Source organism: Pezoporus wallicus, unplaced genomic scaffold (genome assembly GCF_028554395.1).
Source record: "Pezoporus wallicus isolate ANWC-B61680 ecotype Strahan unplaced genomic scaffold, APGP_CSIRO_Pwel_v1 contig_749, whole genome shotgun sequence".
NCBI lineage: Eukaryota > Metazoa > Chordata > Aves > Psittaciformes > Psittacidae > Pezoporus > Pezoporus wallicus.
The window spans coordinates 1,005,449-1,032,569 of record NW_026641327.1 but is presented as its reverse complement, the minus strand read 5'-3'; the positions used below and the strand labels follow the sequence as shown (position 1 = coordinate 1,032,569).

Below are 27,121 nucleotides of genomic sequence, written 5' to 3'. Positions count from 1 at the left end.
GGCCATGAAGTCTCCTCAGAACAAACACAGGCCAGTAAAATACTTCTGACAGTGTGCATCCAAAGTATTGATGGAATGGCTTTACCTCAAATATATCAACAGGCATTAGAGTATTCTTTGCAGAGCTTCAGTTTATTCCATCAATTTTTTCAACCCCATTCTCAGTGGCGCTGAACAATAAGCATGGTGCACAGCACCATGTATACTGTCAACAGCTCACTTCTTAAAGCATTATTTCAGTGTAGTTCAAAAGACTGCAGGTTATTACACTTTCTTCTAGTGCATGATATTTTATAATTTTTCTTTTTTAAATTATTTGACCAGTGTCAAGTCTTAAGTTTTGATCTTTAAATAATCTAGAGCTTTACTTTCAGTAGTAAAAAGGGCTCTTACATGTTCACTAAAACAAAGGAAAAGGTTCAATGTTTTCTTCTTTTGTCTTTCCTGTATATTAGCCCTTTAATCTGTAATCTTAAGGAAGTCTTTAAACACCTTTGCACTGATATAAATCTAAAGATGCTAGAATTGAGATTTCCCACTGCAGAACATGATGCTCTCCTTCTTAATGGCACATTTTCCAGGTAGTCTTTAATGGGACACTGTGGTGGGCCTAATGGCATCAGCTTATTTGCACCGCCTTTGAATCAGGTAAGGGGATGTAAAGCAGTGATGTAACTTTACAATGAAACTCTGAGCGGAAATAAACGCTATGGTGTGTAGTATTTGAAAGCAGATGCCACTGAGATTCAGACTGGGATGATTACAGGCTCTTGAAATATATTTATGGCTTCATACAGTTGATGCAGAAAGATGCAACAGCTCATATTTTAAAATTTAGATATAAAAAAAAATAAAAAAAATTGGAAACTTATCCACCAGCTGCAGTGTAGGAAGTAATTTACTTCCTGGAATTGAGATTGAGGATAAGCCCCCATACCACTATTATACTTTCCAATAGCAACTATAATGACAAAACAATAAACTGATTTTAAAGATGAATGTTCTGTGTTGTTTTTACTTTGGTATCATGAAAGCTTTACACCTATTGGTAAAGAGCATCATTAAAAGAAATCAGTTAAAGCATTAACTGCATAAAGGCAAAATATGAGGTGTGTGTTGGTATTTTGTCAGAGCTTTAGTTACATACTTGTAAATTGGGTTTTTCACCCTGATCTTAAGGAGTACATCAAACCTGTCTCTCAGATTACACACAAGGGCACGCACCCTTATGCCTTATTTTAATCAACTGGATCATTTCCACCCAGGTCTGTCTGTAAGGCAGAGTGTTCAAAGGAAAAAATCCACAGATTTTATAGACTTGAAAAAGAACAAAAAAAATTCCATCAGTGTCTAGACAAGAAGCTGCACCTGGAGCTCACATGCTGGGCATAAAAATCTACACATAAAAGCTGTGAAAAGTAACTAATCACAGGAAAAATAATGAAAACTCACAATCTGCAAAGGACCCAAGTGGGAAACAAGGCCTCAGCTGCAACAGTGCTTATGGCAACATCTAATTAAATCTACACTAGTATTTAGCAGTAAGGTGCAAGAGACATGTCCATCAGCCCAGGGTGCTTCAGAAAGTAGCACTTGAGGGCTGCAGAGGCACTAAGCAGCTTATCTCTCCAAACCTGCACAGACCCAGTTCTGTGCATTTCAGTGCAAAGGCTGGTTAAAAAGGCCTGAAAAGTAAAGTGTGAACAGCACTATGGATAGCCTCAGTTTACAGGGGATGCTGCATCATCTTTGTGTCCTGCTAGATCACAAGGGGTTAAAATAAACACACTGCTCTTGTCCAAAGTGATAACAGGAATGCAGACAGAAACTCAGAAATATGTAATGTGCTACTGGCTAGAAAATTCATCCAGAGGATGAGGCTGCTATAGATGGGTGCCTTTTGATGTGTACCATTTGCCTCTGGGCTTTCATCCCTTGAATACCACCCTTACATCTCACCTTAGGACCAGCTGGAAAGGGTAGTGGCAAGGCCGGAACCATCATGATTCCGGACAGCAAAGTTTAACCCCTGACTATCGGACATCACCTTGCATCACATTGTTAAGGGGAAACAAATGCAACATCAGAGGCTGCGCTGTGAAAAGTTGGAGATCCCCAAGATTGGAGTTGGCAGGGCTTATCTGATAAGTCTTGAAGAGAAACAGAAGTAAACAAAACTACACTTACCTCAACTTTGTATGTATTGTGACAACATTGAACCACCTCCTATGAAGAAGGTGATAGGAGCAACTTGCAAAGTATAGAGGCTAACTCCATCTTCCAAAACACATTTGAGTGCAATCAGAATTTTCATTTAAGGGAGGCTACAAAAAACACAGAAACTGTAGAAATAAAAATGGATACATTCTAAGATGCCTAACTGCTATATGTAAGCAGTATACCGTCAGGTCAGTCAGGTAGTATTTTTGTTTAAGGTATGAAATAATACATGAATGTACACACTCTTTTTAATGAATTAAATACAGTTTCTCTGAGCAAGTAAAGAAAAACACACGGAAGAAAATAAAAGCAATAGCCTCTTTCTGTGGACAAACCCAAAAATAGATTCTTCAAATAAAAACCTAATTAAGACATTTGGTGGGGGGGAAAACCCAAACAAATCTGGCAATAAAGCACTTGACTCCAGCAGTTTTTACCACACCAATAAAACAAGAATAATGAAGTAGAATGAATACAGTAAGTATACCAAATGCCTGGCAAATGCTTGCTTTTCTCTATTTTTTAAAACAAAGAAACCAAACAAAAGAGAAAACAAATTTTCTCAGGACTCTATTTTGCTGTTTAAAGAGCTCTGTTCTTCATAAGGCAGTCAATGCTACCCCTAAAGGATCACTATGATAACACTGAGTTTTCCTTGGTGTCACATTTACATTGATCCAAATAATCTTCTGATACTAGTTGAGATAATGAAGTCAGTTACCCGACTCATTATCCTGATGCTGATTTACACGATGGTTTGAAAAGACTTTAGTGGATATACTGAGAAGATAAAGGCGTATGCAAAAGTCACGCCCACTAAATGTGAGCAAAGTGATAACATTGTACATAAAAAAAATATTGTGTCAAGGTGTCTCTTGACAACCTCTAGCTTGACTGAAAATAAAAAGTGTCTATCACAAACATTTAGACTTAGGATATCAACAGACTGATCTGATGTATTTAAAGTTGGAACAACGAGGTATATTCTTCAATGTGATTGAGTCATAAAAGTCCCAGGGGTAATGGAATGGATTACCAAATCATATAAAAGATGATGCTTGTTTAATAACAGCATTTCACAAAATAAGAGAAAGAGACAGCTAATATGACATTTCACTTCTGCCTATACATAAATGTGGCCACATGGCAAGATATTGGAAAGTATTAAATTGTAGGTAAGATACCAAATTACAATTGTGACATAAAGTTCCACTTTTGGCAGCTTTGTGAAACCTCATGAGAGATAGGCAATGTCCTTCTTTTAGCCAAAATACAGTCAATGGTTGTTTAGGAACTTCTGGACAAGTAAAATACACTACTCAAATGCTTAAAGCGCACATGTAAGGAAAGCACCAGGTACCACAAGTAAAATGTACCAAAGCATCTTTATTAAGAAGTTGCAGTTTTATTCCCCTAAGTAATTTTGAACCATTGATTTTTTAATGCTGAAAAACAGAACTGAAAATAAAAAACTAAAATATGAAAACCTTTACAACATAAACTATATAATTACTCTGAAAAGAGTCTGTACCGCTCTGAATGAACTGTAGTCTTTATCTAAAGATGCAAAACAGTAAAGAGTTAAACACAGTTCAAATTACTTTTGCATGACTGTCCTGGTTTTGGCTGGGGTAGAGTTAATTTTCTTCCTAGTAGCTGTTACAGTGCTGTGTTTTAGATTTAGTCTGAAAATAATGTTGATTACAAACCTATGTTTTCAGTTGTTGCTAAGTAGTGCTTACCCTGATCAAGGGCATTTCAGTTTCCCATGCCTCTGTCAGTGAGGAGGGGCACAAGAAGCTGGAAAGAGCACAAGTAGGACAGGTGACCTGAACTAGACAAAGGGATATTCCATACCACAGATTGTCATGCTCGGTATATAAACTGGAATTGGGTTGGCTGGGAGCCACTGATCACCACTATAGGCTGGGCATCAGTTAGTGGGTGGTGTGCATCATTTCGACATCTTAGGTTTTATTTCTCTCCTTTTTTGTTGTCTCCCTTTTCATCACAATTACTACTACTATTATTTTATTATTATTATTATGTCAACTATTAAACTGTTCTTATCTCAACCTACAGGTTTTACCCTGTTTTCCGATTCTCCTCCTCATCCCACCATGGGTGGAGGGTAAGAGAGTGGCTGCATGTTGCGGGCTGGGATTAAACTGTGACAGCTACCAGTTTGGGTAGCAAGTGGTTCTGGAAAAAAAAAATTGTTTCATTCAAAAGTTTAACCGATTTCTAAATTAGACTTTGGAATCAGGTACAGACCTGCTGAAGTAAAGGCTTAATTCTGAAGTACTCACTACCTACTACCATTCTATTTACATTCCAACACTACGAGACAATTAAATTAACCTGTTTTACACCAGAATAGATAAGAACCCAGAATAGATAAGGCACTCAAAAGTCAATTAGAGTCCAAAGGCAGTGTAAGGAATGGCTGCCACCTTTTAGCTCCTTCCTAGTGATACTTGTAAGCTTTTCCAGCCCAAACCATAGAGGACAGCCTTCAAGCAGAGTAAGAGGTAGTTCTTCTATAGCACTGTGCTGAGAGAGGGCTCACAGGTACAAAAGGGAGACACCAGAAGATCTAAGTGGTCTGCGCAGTAAGCTTTAATATGACCATATGACCAAGAGGCATGAGCCCAGCAGTCTGCACAGCCAAAGAAAGGAATAAAAACAAACAAGCAGGCCTGTCCAAGCATGCAAACACAAACTACTTTGAAAATAAGGAGGTCTAAGACTTGGACCAGGGCTGTAATATACATTCAGAAGGCAATCAGAGAAAGCTGTATATTAACTCTGATCTCTGCACATGCTTAAACACTCAGTGGCAGCCCTGGCAGGCTGACTGACAGGTAAGTTTAATAGGAATAAAGAGTTCCAAAAAAATTCAGTATTCCACTTGCAACCCCAAGCACAGAACTATACAAGTATCGGCAGCTTCCCACCTACCCTTGGAGTCACAGTGAACAAAGCTGTCTCATTATCCTTCTCCCACACCTTACCGCACCTCCCATCCCTCAGTTCCAGGATATCCACCAACCAAAACATATAAAATGTTTCGTATTTCTGGAACTGCAGAATTAAAAAAAAAAAAAATTTGACATTTCAAACTACCACAAAAGTTGCTTTAATAAGTTACATGTCAGATGCTTTGCTTTCCACAGCAGAAAGCAGAAAATTCAACAACCAAAATGGCTAAAAGCTGAAATAAAATGTTGTGAATCCATTCTGCAAAGACAGGCCAGCTGCCTTTGCTAAACAGCAAATCTGTTGACATTGAATATCTTAACACAGTGATCAGCTCCACAACTTGCAAGCTGCAACCACTCACTGTTGTTCTGATCATTATGTCCAGCTCTGCCTGCATGATGTCTCCAACATAAACGTTTCACAGCAAGAGCATGACTTTGGCTGCAACAAAAAGAAATCCATAGGTAGCTACAAAATGTCACACACAGTTGGGCATGTGAATCTAAACATCGACATTTATATAATTAGTACTTTTCTATTAACACTACAAACTGAGGAAAAACTGACTTGTGACAACCAGCAGGTATTAAGTTCTTAAAATAAGTAGGGCCATTAACACTAATGACATTTTATTCTCTCGCTTATCAATAATTCAAACAGCTATTGATTTCAAGTTTTACTACATTAAGCTGTAGGTCTAGCATTTCAATTACTGAGATATGACAGATTTCTGACTTTTAGCCTATGATTTCCTGTTATCTGGTGTCTTTTTCCAATGCACTTCAAGCACATGCAGGCTGAGGTCACCATCAACCTTCATTTCTGGTACTACCAATGCCAGTATATGAAAGAAAAATCTAGGAGAGTGCTTCAAGTGAAACATCAAGGTCTCTTTACAGAGAGTTTCTCTAACTGTCACCACTGCAGCACCACATACAGCTTGTCACTCCTTTGGTTTCTGCTAGAAGCTGCTCTTGAAAGCTTGCTGTCATCCACTTCAAAATGTTCTGCTGATATACACAGACACTTCAGTACTTTCTACCACCTTACTTTATGGCTAAAGATAATAAAGGTATTTTTGTGGGGCAAACAAAGGGTAAGACTTCTCAAAGTATTTGCACAGGTTGAAGTATTTTGTGGTTTAAGCTGCCCCCTTGGTTTTCATTGGGGTTTGCTGGGGTTTTCTGTTCTGTTTTTTTTAATAAATCTGAATAACCAGTATTTTTTATTTCCAGGTTTTGACTTAAAGACATCTTTAGACTTTCAGGGATCAACCTTCTCCTAAAAGGATAATGATTTTTGATATAAAAATAAACCCATTTCATATCATTTTATACTAAAAGAACTCCAGCACTACTAGTCTCAAGAGTAATACTTCCTTGCTCCTAACCTACTTCAAGACATACCTGTTATTCATCTCAACACATGTGGTCCAATCAGCTAGTGCTGGTTCTTGGCCACTCTGCTTCCATGTGTACAACGTTATCTTCCCATTCTCTAAGCCTACTGCAATAATATATCTATCAAGAGAATAACTGCATTAGTTCTGAAAGAGGTTACAGTAGGCAGCTCAGTGAAGCTGGCTCTAATGCAAGCTAGAAAGAACTACTACTCAAAACCGTGTTTCACCTTGCCCTTCAAATCAATATTTACTTTTCACAATTTGTATCATAGCTTCTTCATTAAAAAATTTGCAAAGCAGAAACATACAAAATAGTTGGTTAGGAAAAAGGAGGTTATTAGAACATCAGATCAGCACTGTTGGGAGAATAAATATGTTTCAGGTGTGCTGTTCATGACTTTTTTTTTTTTTGCTATACTGTTTGGAGAAATCACCATACACCTGAAAAGACAGCTGTGAAATCAAAAAAGCAGAGGTCATTCAGTTAAAGAACCGTCAAAATATTTTTTACCAGTAGATTTTAAGGCCTCTTTAGCCACAGAAAAATTACTAAAGCAGAAAAAAATCCTAATAGCACAAAACAGCATTACAGAAAAAAACCAGTACCTTCCATCAGGAGTAAGCACATGGCTGATACTAACAGCAGTAACAGAATCCCCAGCATCCAGCACTGCTGAACAAGGCCTGATTGAATCCAACATATTCCCTTCAGTATTCACAGATAAATCACAACTGCCCCATATAATGACCTGTAAGAAAGAGAATCACCTAGGAGTTTTCACTTCAGTATTTTTGTAAATGCATTTTAGAAAAAAAATAAGAAATAACTTAGTTAAAATAGTGGATGACCCCCAAACTAATAAAAAAAAGTCTATTTACAAAGATTCAACTTTTGAGACAGTCTGTCTGATTTCATTAAAGATATTGACAACAAAAACAGATTCTGTTATGAAAGTTAAAGAACAGCTGAGAGACCCATGAGAGTTACGCGACATATGCTTGTCTTACTGCATGACAAAAGAAGGGAGAAGGCCCAACTGGCAGACCACAGTCTTGTACAAGCACTTTATTTAGCATACGAAAGTCTCACTGATTTCTGTGTAATACACACACAAAGATTTTTCTGTATTTATAGAACATGGGCTCATTAGAACACAGCATCTGCTAATCTAAAAATACATCTAAAATAAATCTGGGTTTTTAAAGTTTCTTTTGTATGAATTACCTTTTTGTCCCGACTGCCAGTAATAAAATACTTGCTATCTGGTGTCCAATCACAAGACCAAATGATTCGACTGTGAACAGCTGTATTTTTGTCTGTGTACGCACAGCAACTGAAGACTGGTCCTGGAGTAAAACACACAAAAAACCCTTGCATGTTAGAAGTAATTGTTACTCCTCTTAACCCTCAGGAAGAACTGCAGGAATACTCAGACATTATTCCACTCATCTTTAAAGCTTCTGTGAATACTCATCACCATATAAATACTTTTTCCAACACATATCACAATGATAATTAGCACCAGTTCGACACTGTATCAGTCAGCCCTTATAACACTGAAACAGTAACAGTTTGATCTTTCACACCCAGACCTCTTTCAGGAGAATGCAAGCCCAAGTATAAGATTTTCATGTTCTTTCTATATAAGTTTTTCATAAAAACATTGACTTCAAAAATTTTCTGTACATGTATACCAAATGATTACACAACAGTACTTATTTGTGAAGTAAAGCCCCAAGAACTTAAATCATAATAATTTAATTGTAAAGATTAATCTGTTCTCAAAGAGACAGGCTGCCATTTCAATATGCATACAATCAGGCAATAAAGCTGATCAGCAAATCAGTAAATGGGAATAGTTTTCCTAGGCAGAAAACATTTGGAACATAAACTTCGCATAACCACTTCTCAGGATGCCAATACCAGCGGTTTCACTTTATACTGATAACAATGTTCTTCATAGACAGAAAAGTTACTGATGAAAGTAAATCCAGTTTTTATCTGGATGAAAACTGGATTTCCTCTACTTCCTATGAGAATGTGCACTCCTTATCCTGAAACTCTGTGTAACTATGGTGGGCAATACACCAGGATTTAGAACCGACGTCTGAAAAGCACAGAAATCTCAAGCCAGGATACAACCAGACACTGTATGAACAGACCAAAACTCTCTGCCAAGACTCTAGGAAAACTACAGACCCCAGTAGTGTTTACATGCTTTTAAGCCAATAGTGCAAGATAATCGCCTTCAGCACAAGCATCTGTTCTAGGAATCCATTTAAACATTCAACAGCAATCTCCTCATGATTTTGCAGGGCTCAAAGTCTTAATAAGAAAGTCAACTGAATCTTTATTATCAGCATTTATTCCAGAGACAGTCCTAGGCAAATTAATCAATTGTGCAGGATTATCAGAAAGCCACACCAAAGATAGAAATTAATCCTGTCAAGAGTCTCAAAGTGTCATGCCCTGCAAACAGGAACAAGGCAGCTCTATATAGGACATGGGTACAGCAAAGAACCTTCAAAGTCCTGCCTGCATAGAACACAGAGATGAAGGTTTTCCTCCACAGAATACCAGTTTGAGGTTCCAGCATTACAGTCCAGCATGGCTGCCTGATTTCAGTAAATCTGAAACCTATATTCAGAAGTAGGAGGCAGGAGGACAAATAGCAGACTTCATTACATCCATCAATTAAACAGTATTTAAGGCCTGATTATATTCCTCTCCACACTTTAATTCCCTTTCTAGCTTTCCTGTACATCATTAACTGCACTTAGGAGTCTACAATACTATTAACTCTTAAAAGTTGCACTGAAAATGTCCATTAAAATAGTTTTACCAATTCTCTTTCAAGTATTTTGAAGCCAAAAGTATTGAACAAACCATGAAGTCTTCAAATGTGTATATCCACTTCACATATCTTACCTGACTCTGATGAGTCTTCTTTCCTCCACAGTGACCAATTCCTGTCTCTAGAAACCGCTAATAAAAATTTCTCATTAGGAGAAAATGCCAGCTGGGTAACAGTCAGATTGTGAAATGACAAACTCTGCAGTTTCTTCCAAGAAGCAGTGCTCCACAGAATAATTGCTGCATGTTCTTTTTTGGAAGCCTGTATTGATGGAAAAAAAATATCAGTGAGAATTACCAAAAGCAAATACAAAGGAACACATTTCAAAAGACAAAGATGTCAGGGTGCTTGTTTTAAGGCTTGCAATTAAGTTAGATCGCGCTTTCCCCTGAAAAGTTTAAAGATTTTTTTGCTACTTTCTACTAATGCTGATTTTACAGGAAGTAAATGTTTTATACCTGTATTTGTTAGAATTTATCTTACTAATATCTTCAAATGAATCATGCATGGTTTATGAATAATAATTTATCTGCATTCTCTCTCACTTTCACAAGACAACTGTCATCTATACAAAATCTTTTCACATTGAAGTGAAAGAACAGAATTCAGCCCAAACTGAATTCTGACTCCCGCTCTGTCAGCCCTGGAAGTATGGTGGCATTTTTCACTAGATGGTGCTAGAATCTTTTCTTACCTTACATGCTGAGGCAATTAGAGTGTTTGAATTATTGCAAGCAACACAAAAAATTTCATATCCATGTCCATATCTGAAATAAATGTGAAAAAATATTTAACACATTACAGTCATTTTTGCAGTACGCATCAAGGTTCTTATGTTAATTTAAATCCCTCTGCAAACATGAAAGGCACCTTCCAGGAACTTCTCACCAGTGTTTCAGTATTTTGTCCCAAGTAATTCCTAATCATGTTCAGCATTAAATTTAACACCTGCTTAAATTCTTTCACATTTAGGAACTGACTACAGAAAAAAAATGTCCAGCCCATTCCCTAGTCCTAAAGCATCAGCACTGCAGAAGCTATACTAAGGATTAACAAAGCAGATTAGAACAGCATGAAATGTATTCTTGTTTTCTTCTAAAGCAGTTTTTACACTACCAGTAAAAAAAAAAAAATCAGAAGCCATACATTTGAAGGTCACCAAAGAAATCCACCACAAACACCCAACCAAAGGATGCTTGTTCTGTGAAATAGTGAAAGATCTCTGAACCAGAGGACAAAAACCACGTTAGAGAAGGAATACAACACTGTAAAAAACCCAAACCTTGCAGCTCTCTCCAGAAATATATTTTTTGATCAGTCTTTGCACAAGTTGTGCTGGGACTGAAGCTCATATTTCTGGACTGGGATTTAGTGAATAAGCAGAAAGGTCACACAGATTAACACAAATTAAAAACAGACAACAGAATGGAAGTAAAGCAAAACTGGAGATGAAACCTATAAATAGTGGACAAATATCACCTAAATACCAGTTGGGGGGGGGGGGGGGGAGGGGGAGGTGTTGCTCCTTTGATTCCTACCTCTGAAGAGATGGGCAGTTCTCTTAATAAACTCCTTCAAGTCAGGAGTGTTGCAAAGTTCTTATAAGGGATTGATATTCATGGGATTTCACTTGCAGCCAAAACAGCCATCTGTTTCAGTGACAAATTACTGTCTCTATCTATTGAACGTAATCCAGAAGAGTCACTGCTGGGCATATCCCACAGACAGACTCCCACATTCATGTCTGAAGACTGGGGATGCACTGGTTTTTCATGAAGGGTAACTGTGCCTGGGGAGAGGGACTGGTGGCTGTTAATTGGAACGTTAATTTGCAAATTTGATTGCATCTTATAATAATTAAGGTACTACTGCGAGTCTTCCTCTTAATCTGCCACCAGCAGGAGTTTTATCATAATGCTCATTTTTAAAGCACATTCCTGGGGATTATTCTGTAGCAAAAACCATTGGAAGTCAATTGTCTAAATCTGAAAAGTATTTATTCCATGAAAAGTATAAATTCCCTGAAATTCAAAGAAAAAATGACCTGTGGAACACCTTGAGAAACAAGTCCCCAATTACTCTGGTATTATCTCTTAAATGTAATATTGAAGAGCACTTTGACAGAAACATTTTGAGCTCCTGCATGCAACTTTACTCTTGCTAAACAGAAGCACTAAAATGTAATCTTTAAATCAAAACAAAACCTAAAATACTGTCTTGTGCAAAGTCACATGAGCAGGACTACCACAGGTCAGAGTGGCAGCCTATACAGGTCAGTGCTGTCTCCAATAAAGAGAATAAAGTTAGTGGCAGGAGGAGATGTTTGTATGAATAAGTATCAGCCTTGCAAGTATAGAAGCTCCAGTACAACCCCCTCTCATGCCTCCATACATGCAATCTGATCCCTTCATTATGTCCTATAATACCAAAAAAAATGTTCATAATTGAGAGACCGAATCGATAATGAAATTACACTTTCAAACACAACAGATTCTGGCTTAACAATGTGCAATTCATAGCATATTTTTATGCACTGGTAAACTGGACTTTCAAGGTGTCCACACAAACGATGACAGTAATTTTCTAATGTCAAAAGGGATTCCTCAAGACTTCCAAGTGTATTACATGAAATGTACATCCATATAAACATGTATTTATGACAACACTTTAATCACAGCCTGCTGCACGTAAACTCTCTATGGTAATTTTACAAGAGGATAAAGACTAGCACACTCTCACAGGATTTATCATATTTTTATTTTAAAGTTATTAGATTATGTAAAAAATTCAGCAAGTTCTTCATACTAAAACCTACTTAAGCAAAAGGTTTGCAATACCCAACACAAATCCTTCAAAATTTGGTATCAAGTTAGAGCTGGGAATGCACAAATGTCAATGACAAACAAGCTATTTTTAGCAAGCCAGTTCCTCACACTGTTTTTCTGCTGCTATGGCAACTTGAAATCTACATTATGCGATTTCACGTTATTTCTTTCAAGATTATCCTGAGGAAAAAACCTGAAAGTCTATGAATGCTTCACATCTTGTTGCCCTTGCATAAAAGAATCCCTATCACTAGCTGTGTCTCTAAAAACAGAAAAAATTGCTCAGAAGTCACCTAAGACCATCATAAAATGCAGTTATTTTAATGAATGCAGGATATAAAAGCAGATATGCAGTAGTCCTGTTAGCAGAATATCAAAAATTCATGTCTCACTAGACTTCGAGAAATGTCAAAATTAAATGAAGAAAAATTTTGGCCTTGGCTTCTTTTCACTACTTAAGTGGTTTGATAAGGTATCTTTATGTGAGTGGGTACATTAGCAGCCATAGCACACACAGGAGAAGCAGTTAACGTAATGATTAGAAAATACAAAATGTGCAGGTACGGTCCAATATCCAGCAGCTTCCCTCCTATAAGCACTTTTGAGTACAAACACAGTAATAGAGCTTTAAAGCACTCAAAGAAAATTAACTGCCCGACTGAAGGTAAAGATGAGCTCCCACAAAACCTCCTCCTACTTGGTCAAATTAAAACAACCTGCAAACTGTTTTCACAAAGCTTTTTATTTCCTGCCCCCCAAGTGAAGTCACAAAACTTGGAATGTAGAAACACAATCGTAATCATCAGCAAAGGCTCAACATTATTCTTGCTCCTGCCTAAGACCACTCTTTCAGGAGATTAAGATAAATAAACTGTAAGATCTTGAGATGATTCATTTCTTTTGAAGATTGACACTAAAGCTTTGAAGATTGTGAGAGTGTAGCATAGTGTTACCATGATCCTTACAGAACAAATAAGGTGACAACCTTCAATTGCAAATTGTTGTGAATCTCAGGAAAGAAGGAACAAAACATAGCTGAAGAACCATTCAACCTCAAAACAATTACTGTCATGACTATGTAACTATTACCTTCGCAATCCACAACATGCTCTGTCAGTATTCAATACCTAAACTGGGTTTGTAACCACCTCACTCAATATTCGTCACTTCGCTCTGCCACTAGACACATACAGTATTGACTGCTGCCTCCATCTGTTGCACCTTACAGCTCTGGGTAGGCTTAGGGGGAAGCTCCTGCATTGATGCCTCAGCCTTTACCTCTGTACCAGAAAGACAGACTTGATCTGCAAGCGCCATGAGGTGGAAAGAGACAGAAAACTCCCTATGCCAAGAGACATTCAGTATAGGCAAGGTTTTAAGCAGATGTGCAGAGCAGAAAGATATAAACAAAGACTGCAGCATGGGAAGAGAGGCCCATAACATTCCTGAGCACAGATAAGACCATGAGAACACGTTGCAGCTCCTTGTAGCAAACCAGTAACCTTACCATTCCCGTGGAACAGATGAAAATACCTAGGACCAGTGCCCTAAACAGACCTCCAAAAGACAAACATCTAAAGGAACAATCAAAGTCTGCTCATTACAAATTCAAAAACTTAGCTCTGTGCTAAAAAATATGCATATTTCACGAACAAGTAGTGAAGTAAAACTTTGTGACAAATCAGTTCTGCCATTTTTTGCACTGTTTCCTCAATTTTCTATACATATAAATTATTTATTTTATAAGCAATATACTGCACACAAAGTCAATCAGGTAGTAAAACAGGAAGAGTTACAAGACCAGACTACATGACCATGTTGCAATAGCTTTCTGGAAATTTCCTAAATTAAATAAAAAAGGAAAATAAAACTTACAACTTCTGAATTTCAGGCCACAAGGTATTCTGCAGCAAGTGATCCTCTGGGGGAGGTTCTAAAAGATATTTGTACAACATATTCAAATTTGGTTCTAACTAATCTATTAAAAAAAAAAAAAAAAAAATCAGCCAAATAATCTTTCAAGTTTATATCTAATGATCCTCATTCTCTATTTCCTACAATAGAAATTAATATCATACCTGTAAGGATCAAGGGTTGAAAATAAACCTCAGGATACTGATTCGAAATGGTATTAAATGTTTCTTCATCCTCAGCTGGTTGAACAGCCATATCGCCTATTCAAAGTAAGGACTTCATTAGCTCAAGAGAATATACTTGATATAAGGGAAAAAAATTATTAGACAAATAAAAAACAAATCTATTGGTTTTACAATATAAGCAATGGAAATCAGGTTCCTTTGTTTCTAGAGTTACAATTATATGAATATTACCATCTAGTTATTCTAAAGTACAAGAGAATAAGGAGGAAAAAATTACAAAAAAATTAAAATCTAACCTCTGGATTAATTTCATTCCAAGACTGACCTGTCTCCATCAGTACAAGTCTCTTTCAGAGATTTTAAAACAGACTTTGATCTACCAGGAAGAAGTAGTCGTCAGGAGTTGAACCTGTACTTCCCCAACATTAGACCCCTCCTTCTATATTTGAAAATGCCTAAGGCAAAAAATCTCAAATACAAGTGGTGAATTCCTAAATTTACTGTAGATCCCTAAATGAAAAGCCATACTTGCAGAAACTTACCTACAATCAGCAAACTTCAGCAGAACTGCCAAGGGCTCAGTCCTTAGCTTTAGGCAAAAGTACCAGAAGTAACTGACACTACTCCAGTTAATTTTAAGTTAAAATTCAACTCTGTCCTTCATTTTGAAGGTATTATTTAAGAAAAAGATACAGAGTTGGGGAACAGTTGTTCTCAGACAGAATCTAACTTTTTGCCAAATGCACATTTCAAATACAGCACAGGTTAAAAAAAGTACAGAAAAAGCAGAACAGAAAACCTATTCTTCTCATTCATTCTGTCTTCCCTTCCCTTGAAAATGAAATTTAACAATATTTATCTAATTGGAGACTGCTATCTGGTGATCAACACTCATGAGGAAGATTCCTCTGCAGAGTAAGCAAGAAGAAAGGTCTATGGGGCTTTAACATAAGCCATCAGCACCTGACAGCATTGGGTGGGCAATGGTGGACAATGAAGGAAAATTTTACAGCTCTTCTACTAATAATGCTGCTTCTGGGTGTACCCAGAAATCAATGGAAATTAATTATTCTTTGTGTGACAATACTTTAGGAAAAAGCAGTATTGTTCCCTCTCAGCAGAGCTCATGAAAAAGCAGTAGAAAAACGAAATTCATCTGGCATCTCACAAGCCTTTCACCAACAGAACATCAGCTACTGTTGGCCAATTAATTCTTCCTTCCCTAATACTTTCACAATGCAAAACATTCCTGGGGGAAAAAAAAAAAAAGGTTATGGCTATTTTCACTGGAACAGAAAACGTGCCACTGATCTCCCTCAAAGCAGCATTAAGCTTCTACAAGGGGGCTAACATTTGAGGAAAGTATGAAAACTACTCCAGAATGTAGCAGTATTTTACAAAGCAACCACAAGTAGCAACAGAGTCCTGCTTTAACAGGACTGAGCCCAGTTTTTACAGTACACTATTCAATAGTAATTCTCTTGGCTAAAAGTCACCAGTCTTCTTAGGGGGTTAGAGGAGTGGGTAGTGGGCATGGAGAAAACAGAGGAACAATAGCAGGTGGGGAAATAATACCCAGCTGTGGTTATTCCCATAACCATCAAAGGAGAGCAATGTGCCCCAGCGTGAAACTCATCAAGATCAGTCAACAGCAGGGACTCTCAGGAGCACTGTGCAGACTGAGTGGGGCTCCTCCAAAAGAGAGGTGCAGGACACAATATGGAAACCAGGAAAAGGGTATTTTAGGTTTGCAAGAGACATTAGGGAATGGTTAGAGGAGAAATCTGAGAAAGGGAAGAAAGAGCCTCACTTGTGCTTTTTTATTTTGAAGCACCATATTTAGGTGCTACCAGAGAAATAAACACTTTGGACGATTTTATTTCTAAGATTCTAAACTTTCTGTCAAGCTTACAATTACAAACCTAACAAAAAGATATACACTAAAACAACCACTTAAATCACAGTTTCCACATGAAACACGACCACCATTATTTTTTATTAGCCATACCTTCAAAAACAGCTTTATTGGATAATCCCAAAGCTGGCACAGTTGCACCTTCTGGAAGATCAGATGGTTGCTGAATTTAATAAATAAATAAATAAATAAAGTTTACATATGGATCGTCATGTAGGTTCAGATTTCAAAGTCCATAGTTCAAGGAACCCCCAAGAGTGACTTTTCTAGAGAAGTGAAGGGGGGCACTTTGAAAAACTCCCAACTCATCCAGAATCTGTTAAGTAATCAATTAACTGAGAGCACTGCAGTTTAACACCATAGGACTGGGAAATGGTCTGTTTTGAGGTGAAATAATAAAGCAGCATTTTGGAAAACGGGACAGAGGGTGAGTGCCTGTGCCCACACCTTCACACACAGCTTCGTACACAGCACAGACCAGAGCATATGCCTGTTCAAGACAGTACAGAGGAAAGACAAATCATCACAGCAAATACTTTCATAAAGGTACGGGGATAAAAGCAAAAATTTAGAAAGGGTAAGTGAACTTGGGGCCTTTGTGCAGAGATGGAAAAAGATCAGATTTAATATTTGTAAAACCCCTTCCTTACAGTGTCTGAAAAGTCCAAAGAAAGACTGCTTTCCAGATTTGGACTAATAATTTAGGTGACAACTTAAAATACTATGTTATTTATTTAAATGTTCATAATTTGATGAGAAAATGTGGGATACACACACAAATCTAAGGCCTCTAAACCAAAAAAGGTTCTTCATTACAACCCAGGGCGTAATACAATCTGATGGATTTGAACTAAATATAATCCTGTTCAACCCTTTTTGAATATTAAGATGGCTTTTTTTGTTTTTATTACTTTTCTGTCTCAGCTATACAGTTTTTTAAGAGCAGCTGTATATTAGAGTTAATAAAACCTTCCTCTTTAAACTAAGCCCATGTGAAACACTGTGATATCATGAATAAAAAAGTAGCACTCAGAGGAAGACCTGATAAGAAAAGTCTGCATGAAAACAAATTAATGACATCTGCCAGCATTATGCAAGCACAATATCATTAACGCACATGTTTACAAAGTCTTATGGAATTAAAGCACTAAACAGCTATTTATGTAACTTCTTGCCATCAAAAATTAATAGATTTCTTTCCCAGGTATCTCAATTGTTAAATTAAATGGAAAGTCTAATCCATGTCTGAGAAGCTGCACAGAAAACACTGTCTGCTTTTGAACCAGAAATGCAAAAACCATGCAAGGCACGTACAGAGGCAGCTACATTGAATGAGGTCTGCTCTACAAAATGCAAAGAAAAACAGAACTAGATCTTAAAGCAAATGGGGAGGAAAGGACAGCAACTCAGCAGTCTTATCTTTCCACAGAGCAGGAAATTACACTTATTGACAACTAAGAACTGGAATGTAAAGGTCTCAAGAAAATTTCCAATGCCAAGAGGAAATAAAGCATGAGCAAGTACATATTTATAAATATTTACATGTAACAACTAACAACAGCGCTGAAAAAGCTTTATGCTATTTCCAAGCATACAATTAAAAAAAAAACCAAAACAAAACCACACATAACCACACAACTGTAATTACATCTAGACAAGACTACTACACCCTTGAATTAAGAAGCACATTTCCAGTCCTTATTGTTTGCTTTCAAACCACAAAGTGTGCGCAGTAGTCTACTTGGTGTGACAACTTTAAAAAGAGCACAGGTAAGTTTTAATCTTCAGAGACTCGGTCTTGGTAAGTTACAAATGCAATCTGTTTTATAAGATGACACCAAAAAATACATATAAAACAACACACACTGAAGCTAATAAAAGGAAAAACCAGGTTAAGGTTTCAGAACTATTAATCTGATTTTTATGCAGTTCAGTGAAATTTGACATTTTCTAAAGCATTCATTTTATTTACATGAAAGAGGGGTGTTTTCATTTAGTGCTGCTTTAGCATACTTACGTGGGAGCACAGCTTCTCCACTGGAATACCAGTGATGTTACTGAAATTTTCTATAAAATTCTTGGGAGAGCAAAAAACTCTAAGCACTTTTTCATCTGCTCCTGACACAAACTGAAACCGGCCAACCATCGCCAGACAACGCATGTCATACCCGTGTACTTGAGGCCTTGCAATTTCATGCCAGGTTACCTAGATGAACAGATAGTTAAAACACAATTCTTAACTAGAGATTTTGAGTTCAAAAGAAGTACTAACACTTTACTTGCTGACTTTATTAACATAAAGTTAATAGCAACCTTCTATAGGCATGATTCATAAAACTGATGTATGCCCACATACACCAGTTAAATCCTATTTTTCCACCAAACAATTCCTGTAACTAGTAAACTGTGACCATGAACAAATATGTTTACGGCATTTGCTTACCTTTGTTACTAAGGGCACACTGCCTTTTACTGTGACTTCTTTATGCTAGATAATCAGGAATAGGACACAATTTGCTTAAGCAAAAGGAGGATTGTATGCTATTTACTACTTTCAAAACTTTAGCTCTGAAAGACATAAGACAGGTAGTTACAATTACCTTGCTTCCTTTATCTGTCTCTCACAAAGCACAGCAGCACTGCTGTCAGCAGGCTACAGGTTCCTACTTCCCCTCTTTAAGTACTTGATTTTAGTGAGACCATTTAATAGAAGCTTTGCAAAGCACTGACAAAACCAAAATAGCTTCTTATAGAAAAAACATCTGGTAAATCCTTATGATTTTAGAAGTGTTTTCATTTTAATTATTAATTTTTTTCCTAGTTTCCCAAAATAATCATACCCATGCTTCAAGCATTAATCCAAGAAAATCAGAATTGACAGCTAACCAAAAATTAGACAGACATGTTAGTTTTACAGTTACACTAAGCAAAGAATATTAGCAAAAAATATACTAAATTATTTATATTGGTCTTCTAAAAATGCTATTCTACACATGAAAAAAAATTATTCTAAAACAAAAACACCCCCACATCTATTTTCTAGCAAATACATTTTCATGAAAAGATTTTTAGTGTCATTTTCTACTATTCCTACATGATTCTTCATTTGGAAAAATACAGTGTGTACTTTTGACTTAACAACTAGCAGAATTAGATCAGTATTACAATGCCTGGAAAATTACAGCCAAGACAGAATTTACATTGTACTAGATATACAAACATAAGGAAAGGCTTCAACATTGCCTGTGAACTGCACATATCACACTAAAAATTCAACTAAGTTTCAAATGTGGAAATCTGAATGGGATCCTACAAAATCTGATGTTTTCACAGGAGCTTGATTATTGCAGTGAGAAAAAGGCATTACTTTTTTACCAGAAAAAGAACAAAAACAGAAAGCATCCCCTCAAAAAAAACAAAAAAAAACAAGCAAACAAACCGAAAAATCTACATGAAAACAGTGCTATAAACCTTTCTTACCCTTTACTAGGTCTTTACTAGGTATATGTTTGCATACTTTGGAGCCACATAAAAAACAGGAATGAAAAATAAAAACAAAACCAAACCCCAAAACAAAGAGAGGGCTGTGTAAGTCAGGCAATAAGCTTCTTCCAGAAAAATCAGGGTGCAAATTGCGTGACAAATCAAAGCTGATTGTTGTCACTCATTTCTGATATTTGAACCCAGTATGATATCAGAATTGAGGTTTCAAGACAGGATAATTATTTGCATTTCACACAGTTCTCTTTTTACAGAGTAAAACATGAACATTGAGCTGTAGTACTTTTCATAGCTATTTGAACAATCCATTGTGTCCTGTAAACATCAGATGTCACCTGTTACAATTTTTCAGATGCTAAACCCAGCATGGCAAAGAAAGCAGGTAATTTTAAAAGCCTGATATCTAAGCTCATGAGCAGCAGAACTAACCTGGTTTTCAGGGTTCAGAAGTCCTGAATACACCTCTTCAAATGATCTATTTCTACCTTAACCTTCCACCTCAACCCACCAACAGGATACTATAGCTTTCTCCCACACCCTGTGCAGCAACAAATGTTGATGCTACTTGGATTTACACCTGGTTGAAACATCCGCATGATACTGCGTCAGAACACGGAGGGGAAGTAAAATAGTTCAGCTCACACCAAACTTCGATATGAAGACTGCAACCACTATGCTAAATCAATTAATTCAAAAGTTTCAGGGACAGAAGGAACAGCTGTACAGGTAAGTCACAGAAGACTCGGGTCTTTCAGAAAATAGGAATAAATGTTAGCAAGTAATAAAGAGTAGTATTTGAGTATGTCACAGAGAACGTGGTATTGACAGCTATTTTGAATGCTGCCAACTTACATCATGTGCTAGTCCTGGACTTTGCAACCATACATCAAATTCAACATACTATCTTTTCCACAGAGCTGTTGTACCCTCCAGATTGGAGACTGCGGCAAAAGACTGAGAAGGAAACTGAAGATGCCCTTCCTACCACACAAGGCAAAGCTTAGCATCTGAGCTGGGCTCGCCACCACTTCTGTATGGCCCAAAAAAAGGAAATAGAGACATTGATGCCAAATTCACTCTCTAAAAAACATCAGACATCCTGTGCTGGTCACACTACAGATGCATTGATGAGACAATTGTAAGATCCGCCCGTTGACTCCCCCAACTAATAGCACAGCTTGCACAGGGCCTCACATGATTTCAATCTAGTTTCTGCCAGCTTCCTGAATGGAACATTCATACTGCTGTGCCAGAAAAAGCTGTATTTGTAGATGAGGAAAATGTGTGAACAGCTAGAAACAGGAATATTTACATTCTTAGGGTTTCTCCTACCACGATTTAGACTTATTTTGGAATATACAAAGTTAGTAAGGAATAATTCTTCCTGAAAAGTCGCTTGCACGTGTACCAACTGCGCTCAGGAAGGTCAGATGATGATTCCGGTAAAACAGAGTCATAACCTAAATAGTTTAAAATATACAGTGAGAATTTTGCTTAGATTAAGTTTGTGTAATAAAACACAACCAAAATTGAATTACTTTATGATTACCTGCAGCAGTCCTTAGACAAGTGTTAAATAAGGGCAGTAGATGGTTATTAAAATCAGCCATGTATACCTACTTCTGAATTATTGCAGACCCTGAAAGAACACCAACTGAAGGCAATCCGGAGGCAAGCTCAGGATTAAACAGCAGTCATGCTATGTCAATTGCTAAAACTCTGCCACTAGCATTTTTAAAGTGAAACCAGTACATACTCAATGACTAATCCAAGCATTTACAAAAGCAATTTTGAACAGATCATAGCTTGGGGACAATTCAATGTTTGAGTTATGTTCAGGTGACTTGTTCCAAACTCAGGACAGACAAGCACTCTTTACCAAGCTCACAAAATCTTTGAAGATCATACCTCTGTCTCTTGTTTCCTTCTCCATGGAGCAAAGAGTCTAGTAGTTTGATCAGAACCAACACTGATGATAAATTCTCCTTCTGGGTCCCACTGTACATCCTCTACACTGTTAAAATGTCCTGAAATCACAACTTCTGGAGTCCACTCTTTCTATTACAAAAGTCAGAAAGCAGCAAGGGTTTTTCAATTGACTGACTGACATATTCTAACCAAAATAAAATCATCAGTGCCCTTATGAGAAAGAAAACAAAAGCCAAAAAACAAAAGGCATCGAAAACAGCAAATTATTAGAACTCGAAGTGGTGAAAGAGACACAAATACTGATTTATTGCTCCAATCTAGAAGAAACTTGTGTTATTGGTTTAGCTGCCACTTCTGAACAAAGCACAACCCCTAAGGAGTCTGGTGTATTCCACTGACTTTATGGCTCCACAGGGAAGCAACCAATTTTAGAGCCTGGGAGAGTTCAACCCCCCTTCTGTGCAGGCACAAGACTCCCACAGAGTATTATATTCAGAGAAGGACTATTTCAATCATTAATTTTAGCTTGTACTGTTAAATTTTTCTATTAAAAACAGAACTTACTTCAAGTGACATCTAACTGTAATTCTTTTAGGTACTAATAAAAAAAACAACGTACCTTATTACCTGTAGCCTGTTTCCAAAGATGTAATGCTCCATGAAAAGCATGAGCAACTATCATTGAACCATCTGGACTAAACTGGCAGTCAAAAAATCCAAGGGTATTGCCACCCACTTCACCTACACGCACCTAAATTAATAATCAGAAGTTAAATATCCATGAAAACTGTCTCCCATTCATACAAACACATCCTAACCTCATGAGATGAAAATTTAGCTGTAGGCAAGAGCTTGCATTACACACAAAAATACTTTTAAAGAATATTTTAATTGCAAAATTAAGAACTAAAATATCATGGGAATTAAAGCTGCATGCCACCTTAATGGAGCCTCCCTTCATAAAAGGACAGGATCTTGCTCAGTCCCTCAAGGGAAAGAAAACACTGCACAAGATGAAATGGGGAACGGAATCTTCCCGTGGTTCACTCCAGTCCATTGGATGCAACAGTTTCTTGTCATCTGTTGCACAAAATGGAAAAATGGTCCAAAGGAAAATAGTTCCCAATTATTTGCCCCTCCAATCCTTAATTTCCAAAATTCACTACCGTATTTCCACTTCCCTGTTTCTCCAGGAATCCCTACAATTTGCTCTACATTGCTGCTGTAGCATATTCTGGCCTCTGTTTTGTGCTTCCCTTGTGATATGTATGTGTGTATACACACACAAATGCCTTATAGTTCCTGTAGTGCTCTTCCAAGTTTTTAATTGCATTAAAATATTAAATTATCAAGTTTTAGTCAAGAGATAAGACCACAATTCCCCTCAAGCTAAACTCTTAACAATTCCCCCATTATTATACACCTGCTTTTAAGATCACAATGAAATGAATCTATACCTCATTCTAAATGGTGCTGTGCCCATTTTATTAGCACTCATTCAAAAAAATACTTCTCTCATGGAAGTGACTTTGATATGCCATGACAGAGGCAGAATTCTAGTCTCACCTCTGAGCATGGGAATGATTTTGTGAGGACTTCTTGTTTGTCATGAGAAAGACAGAAAATGTGATGTTCCCCTTGTGCCTCTCTTCCCTGCAGGCTTCCAGCTCAGGTTTCCCTCCCTCAATGCGAAAAGGATTGCTGCAGTTAAAATCTGAACTGCAAGCTGCTCACTTGAGGTCTAACCAATGCTAACAGAATGTAAAAACAAAGAGTAACACCATGCAACAAGCTTTACTGCACAACCCCTTTTTAGAAGCTTGTAAATTTAGCCACAACTAAGCATTTCAACTAGGGACATGGTATCTCTATGTGATCATCCTATTGTGAAGCAATTTCCACTTCAAGTAGAAAGGCATAAAAACTTTTCAGTGGAACAAAGGAAAAAGTAAACACGCTACTGTAATTCTTCTTCACCCAAGAAAGGATTAGAACTTTCTCTGTGACCGGAAAAATCATAAACAATGGTTGGCGTAAGCCAACACAAACAATTTCAGCCAAACTACTGCAATCTGGAAAAGCAGGTCAACTGAAAACAAAGACATCTGCCATAGGACTAGATAAATCTCATTGTACTACTTGTTTATTTAGGATGATCCACATCGGAACAGCATTCAAAATACTACAGCGAAACGTGAAAAAACAGACCACATGGCGGAAAAACCTAGTGATGCAGCCCATGAACAAATTACTGTGAGTAAAACCAGGCTTGTGAATTGCATGTCAGCTGCTCTGTAGTAACTGCTTGGGTACAATATTCCCATGAGGATTACTACAAATAATTCAGAAAGGTTTCTTCTTCTTGCCAGGAGTACACAACACGTGTTACCATACAACACTTAGCTTGCTATGCTATAAATGACAATTGAGCACAAACTCCCCTTAAAAACTCTTCAATATGGTAATAAGAAAGCAAACAAATCATAGTGCATCACATCCTTTTTGAAAAATATAGTTTTACCCACAACACAGCATCATAACGAGTACTTCTGCAAGAAGATGCTTTTGCCTTTCATGCCAGTATTTTGTAGAATTTTTGTTCCCTACACTACACACACGATGTTGGAAACGCAACTTGAATACTGTACATTATTGTGAGAAAGACTCGACACTTGCCTGTTCTAGCCAGACTCCAGATTCCTTATCAGGTTCCCAGATGATCACAGTTTTGTCCATTGATGCAGACATTATCCGCATTGGTTGTTGCATGCTGCCATCTACAGTACAAGGAAAACAATTATCCTACAACCTACAAGAATACTATCTAAGAGCATTTGATCATACTGAAATCCAAACACATTAAGAAAATTGTTTGGTATCAGGTGTGCAATGCAGTACTTAAGTGCCAAACTTAAGCTCTAGGTTCTGGCCAAGCATTCATTAGAAGTTAATGTATTTTTCAGCCACAATGTCTGAAAGAAAACGTAAAACACACGTACACAAGAACAACCATACTCTGCTTATTCACTCAAAATTGATATTGAAACAAATATGAAGAAAAAGCCAGAGCTTCACAGAGACACTGCATAGCAGTTCTCAGTTTTATTCCCCAAATAAATTTTTACTGAGAGATTACAGTTTAAAACAAAATAATCTCTATGCCAATATTCAGGGTTTTTTTTTCCAAATTAAGTGTTAGATTCAATATAGACTTCAACAGATTGTAGCACTTTGCAATACATACAGTACTAAGGACTACTCCCCAAAATGCAGTGAAACATTTCAGACAACTGCTCAACACAGACAGAATGGAGAGGATGGAGCTGGCTCATCACCCAACTGAAAAATCCCCAGGAGAACCATTGGGGAGCCTTTCTTGAGAACAGAGATATTGGTGGGCACCTCATGAGGTGGTATCTTACGTCAGCACCAGACCTCCTACCTTATGCATTGAGAGTATGTCTCTCAGACCAGCCTGCCTCTACTGAAGAGGAGAAGCTATTTTGGGGAACCCAAGATTGGGTAGGCCAGAGAATGCAAACAGCTGCATGCATGCAGAGGCATAATGTAAGACACATGGAAAACTTCATGGCCTTAATAGAACAGCTTTTGAAATTGTAGTGCAAGACTTATACGCCTATATTGTGCCTAAACCTTGCTTTGACAGGCAAAATCTTTTATTGCTGTTTAGAAAAAATAAAATAAAAAAAAAACAAACATAAAGAACAGGCAACTCAGCCAGTATTTCTAAAGCAAGTTCTGCGTCTTTCACCAAAGGTTTTTTGACATTCTAATTGCATTCTACCATTCAAGTGTTTTATATATGCTGGCAAAGCTGTGTTTTGTACTGGTGATGTCATTTGCCATCAGTAACTCTAACACATCTCAGGAAATAAAAAAAGGCACCTTTGCCAGTACAAATACACAAGCACATTCTGAGTGTGCTCAAGAATCTCCTTCTCTTATACACAAGGCAAACACACACCAGCAAATCAGCACTACAAACAAGGCTGCCAGAATTTAAGGATTTAAAAAGAAAGATAAAGGCTAGGGCAAAATGCAAAATTAAAACTGTAAATAACTTTTTTTTTTCCAATGCACATCTGCATTAATGCTTAAAACTACATGTAAGAGAAAACTGATACTTAAGGAATCCCTGGCATGTTGTACTTAATGTGCAGAAGACTGAGGATTGATCTTCTGAATGTAGTTATTTGTTCCTTTCTACTCTAAGAAAAAGAAAGGAGTGCTCTTGAGTTAATGCTTACCTTCTAAAGAACAGATATTTCAAGCAAATATCAAAGTAAACTAATAGAGCTATTAATTTATACCAAATTTGTACTCCATAAATAACAGATCAGTTACAATAAAGCCAGTACAGCTCAGTTACTTCATTCATTAAAGAAAACACGAGTAAAAGGCAGCATCCATTTACTTATAAAGCATTATTTGCAGAATTTAAACATTTTCATACTTTATAGTGACAAGTGAACATACAAATGCAATATGCAGTGATGTACACTATGTACACAACACTTAACATAACTGCTAAGTGCTTGGTATCATTTTACCTTTGAAAAATGAAGGTTGCCAGTGAACTGCATACACCCAGTTTTCATGACCAGCCAACACCGACTCCAAAGTAATTGCGTATGTCGTATCAGTATCTACCACAAATCAGAGAAAAGCATATTTCGTTCTAAAAGCCAAGAAAGACCAAGTCATTTCTGGTATCTTCAGTGAAAAAAAAAAATCATCTTTCATCATCTACCAATATCTCAATAGCCTATTGACATTGAAGAGCTCCTTGAAAAGCTGCTTTTGCCATAAGCCTCAAGTACCAGATTGACGCTAAGAGGTCACTCAGAGTGGCAGCACAGAATTCCTGGAGAGCTCTCAAGCATTTTGAAATAAATGCTCTGACACTGGCTCTACCCCTACTCTAAATCATATTTACATCTCCAAATGACTGTAAATACAAGCATTAAGATACTTCAAATGACAAATCAGAATTTGCAGCAAGTAGCATGAGCACTTTCTACACATCACATCATGCAAACGTCATTATATTACCTAAACTGCCTAATAACTTACCTCTCAATACCAGCATTGCGAGCCTCTGATGTTACAGTGCTCAAACAGCATGTTAAATAACCATTAAATAATCCTGTACATTCTTATCTGTTCTCTCCAGTAGTTTCCCAAGATTTAAGTAATTGTAGTAACTCTTAATGTACTCAATTTGAAAGAAAATTAAAGGTATGCTATTAAACTGGAAGAGAACTGCAGTACAGCTTACCTCCCACAGACAAACATATCTCCTACGTACTGCACTTGGAATATGTGTAACAACCCATGTTGGTATTAAGCTCTCTCCCTGCTTTACCTTTTCT

General features: G+C 37.1%; 1 protein-coding gene across 8 annotated transcripts in view; it reads right to left on the bottom strand.

Moving 5' to 3' along the window:
• Positions 1–4,269: 4,269 nt before the first annotated feature.
• The window catches only part of ELP2 (elongator acetyltransferase complex subunit 2), a 39,947-nt gene continuing 17,095 nt past the window's right edge, over positions 4,270–27,121 (bottom strand). For 2 of the 8 annotated variants that reach the window (XM_057423006.1, XM_057423010.1), the window contains 15 exons: positions 26,300–26,395; positions 24,405–24,505; positions 22,348–22,479; positions 21,708–21,857; positions 18,316–18,504; positions 16,392–16,461; positions 14,363–14,458; positions 14,160–14,217; positions 10,154–10,226; positions 9,534–9,720; positions 7,830–7,951; positions 7,211–7,353; positions 6,609–6,722; positions 5,564–5,643; positions 4,270–4,422 (listed from right to left, as the gene is read on the bottom strand). In XM_057423006.1, the coding sequence (XP_057278989.1) occupies positions 4,331–4,422; positions 5,564–5,643; positions 6,609–6,722; positions 7,211–7,353; positions 7,830–7,951; positions 9,534–9,720; positions 10,154–10,226; positions 14,160–14,217; positions 14,363–14,458; positions 16,392–16,461; positions 18,316–18,504; positions 21,708–21,857; positions 22,348–22,479; positions 24,405–24,505; positions 26,300–26,395 (1,703 nt within the window). In that variant the 3' untranslated portion in view covers positions 4,270–4,330. Of the gene's footprint in view, positions 4,423–5,343; positions 5,644–6,608; positions 6,749–7,210; positions 7,373–7,829; positions 7,952–9,533; positions 9,721–10,153; positions 10,227–14,159; positions 14,218–14,362; positions 14,459–16,391; positions 16,462–18,315; positions 18,505–21,707; positions 21,858–22,347; positions 22,480–24,404; positions 24,506–26,299; positions 26,396–27,121 lie in introns of those variants that run through there. The other 6 variants (XM_057423008.1, XM_057423007.1, XR_008974004.1 and 3 more) reach the window with 6 other exon arrangements.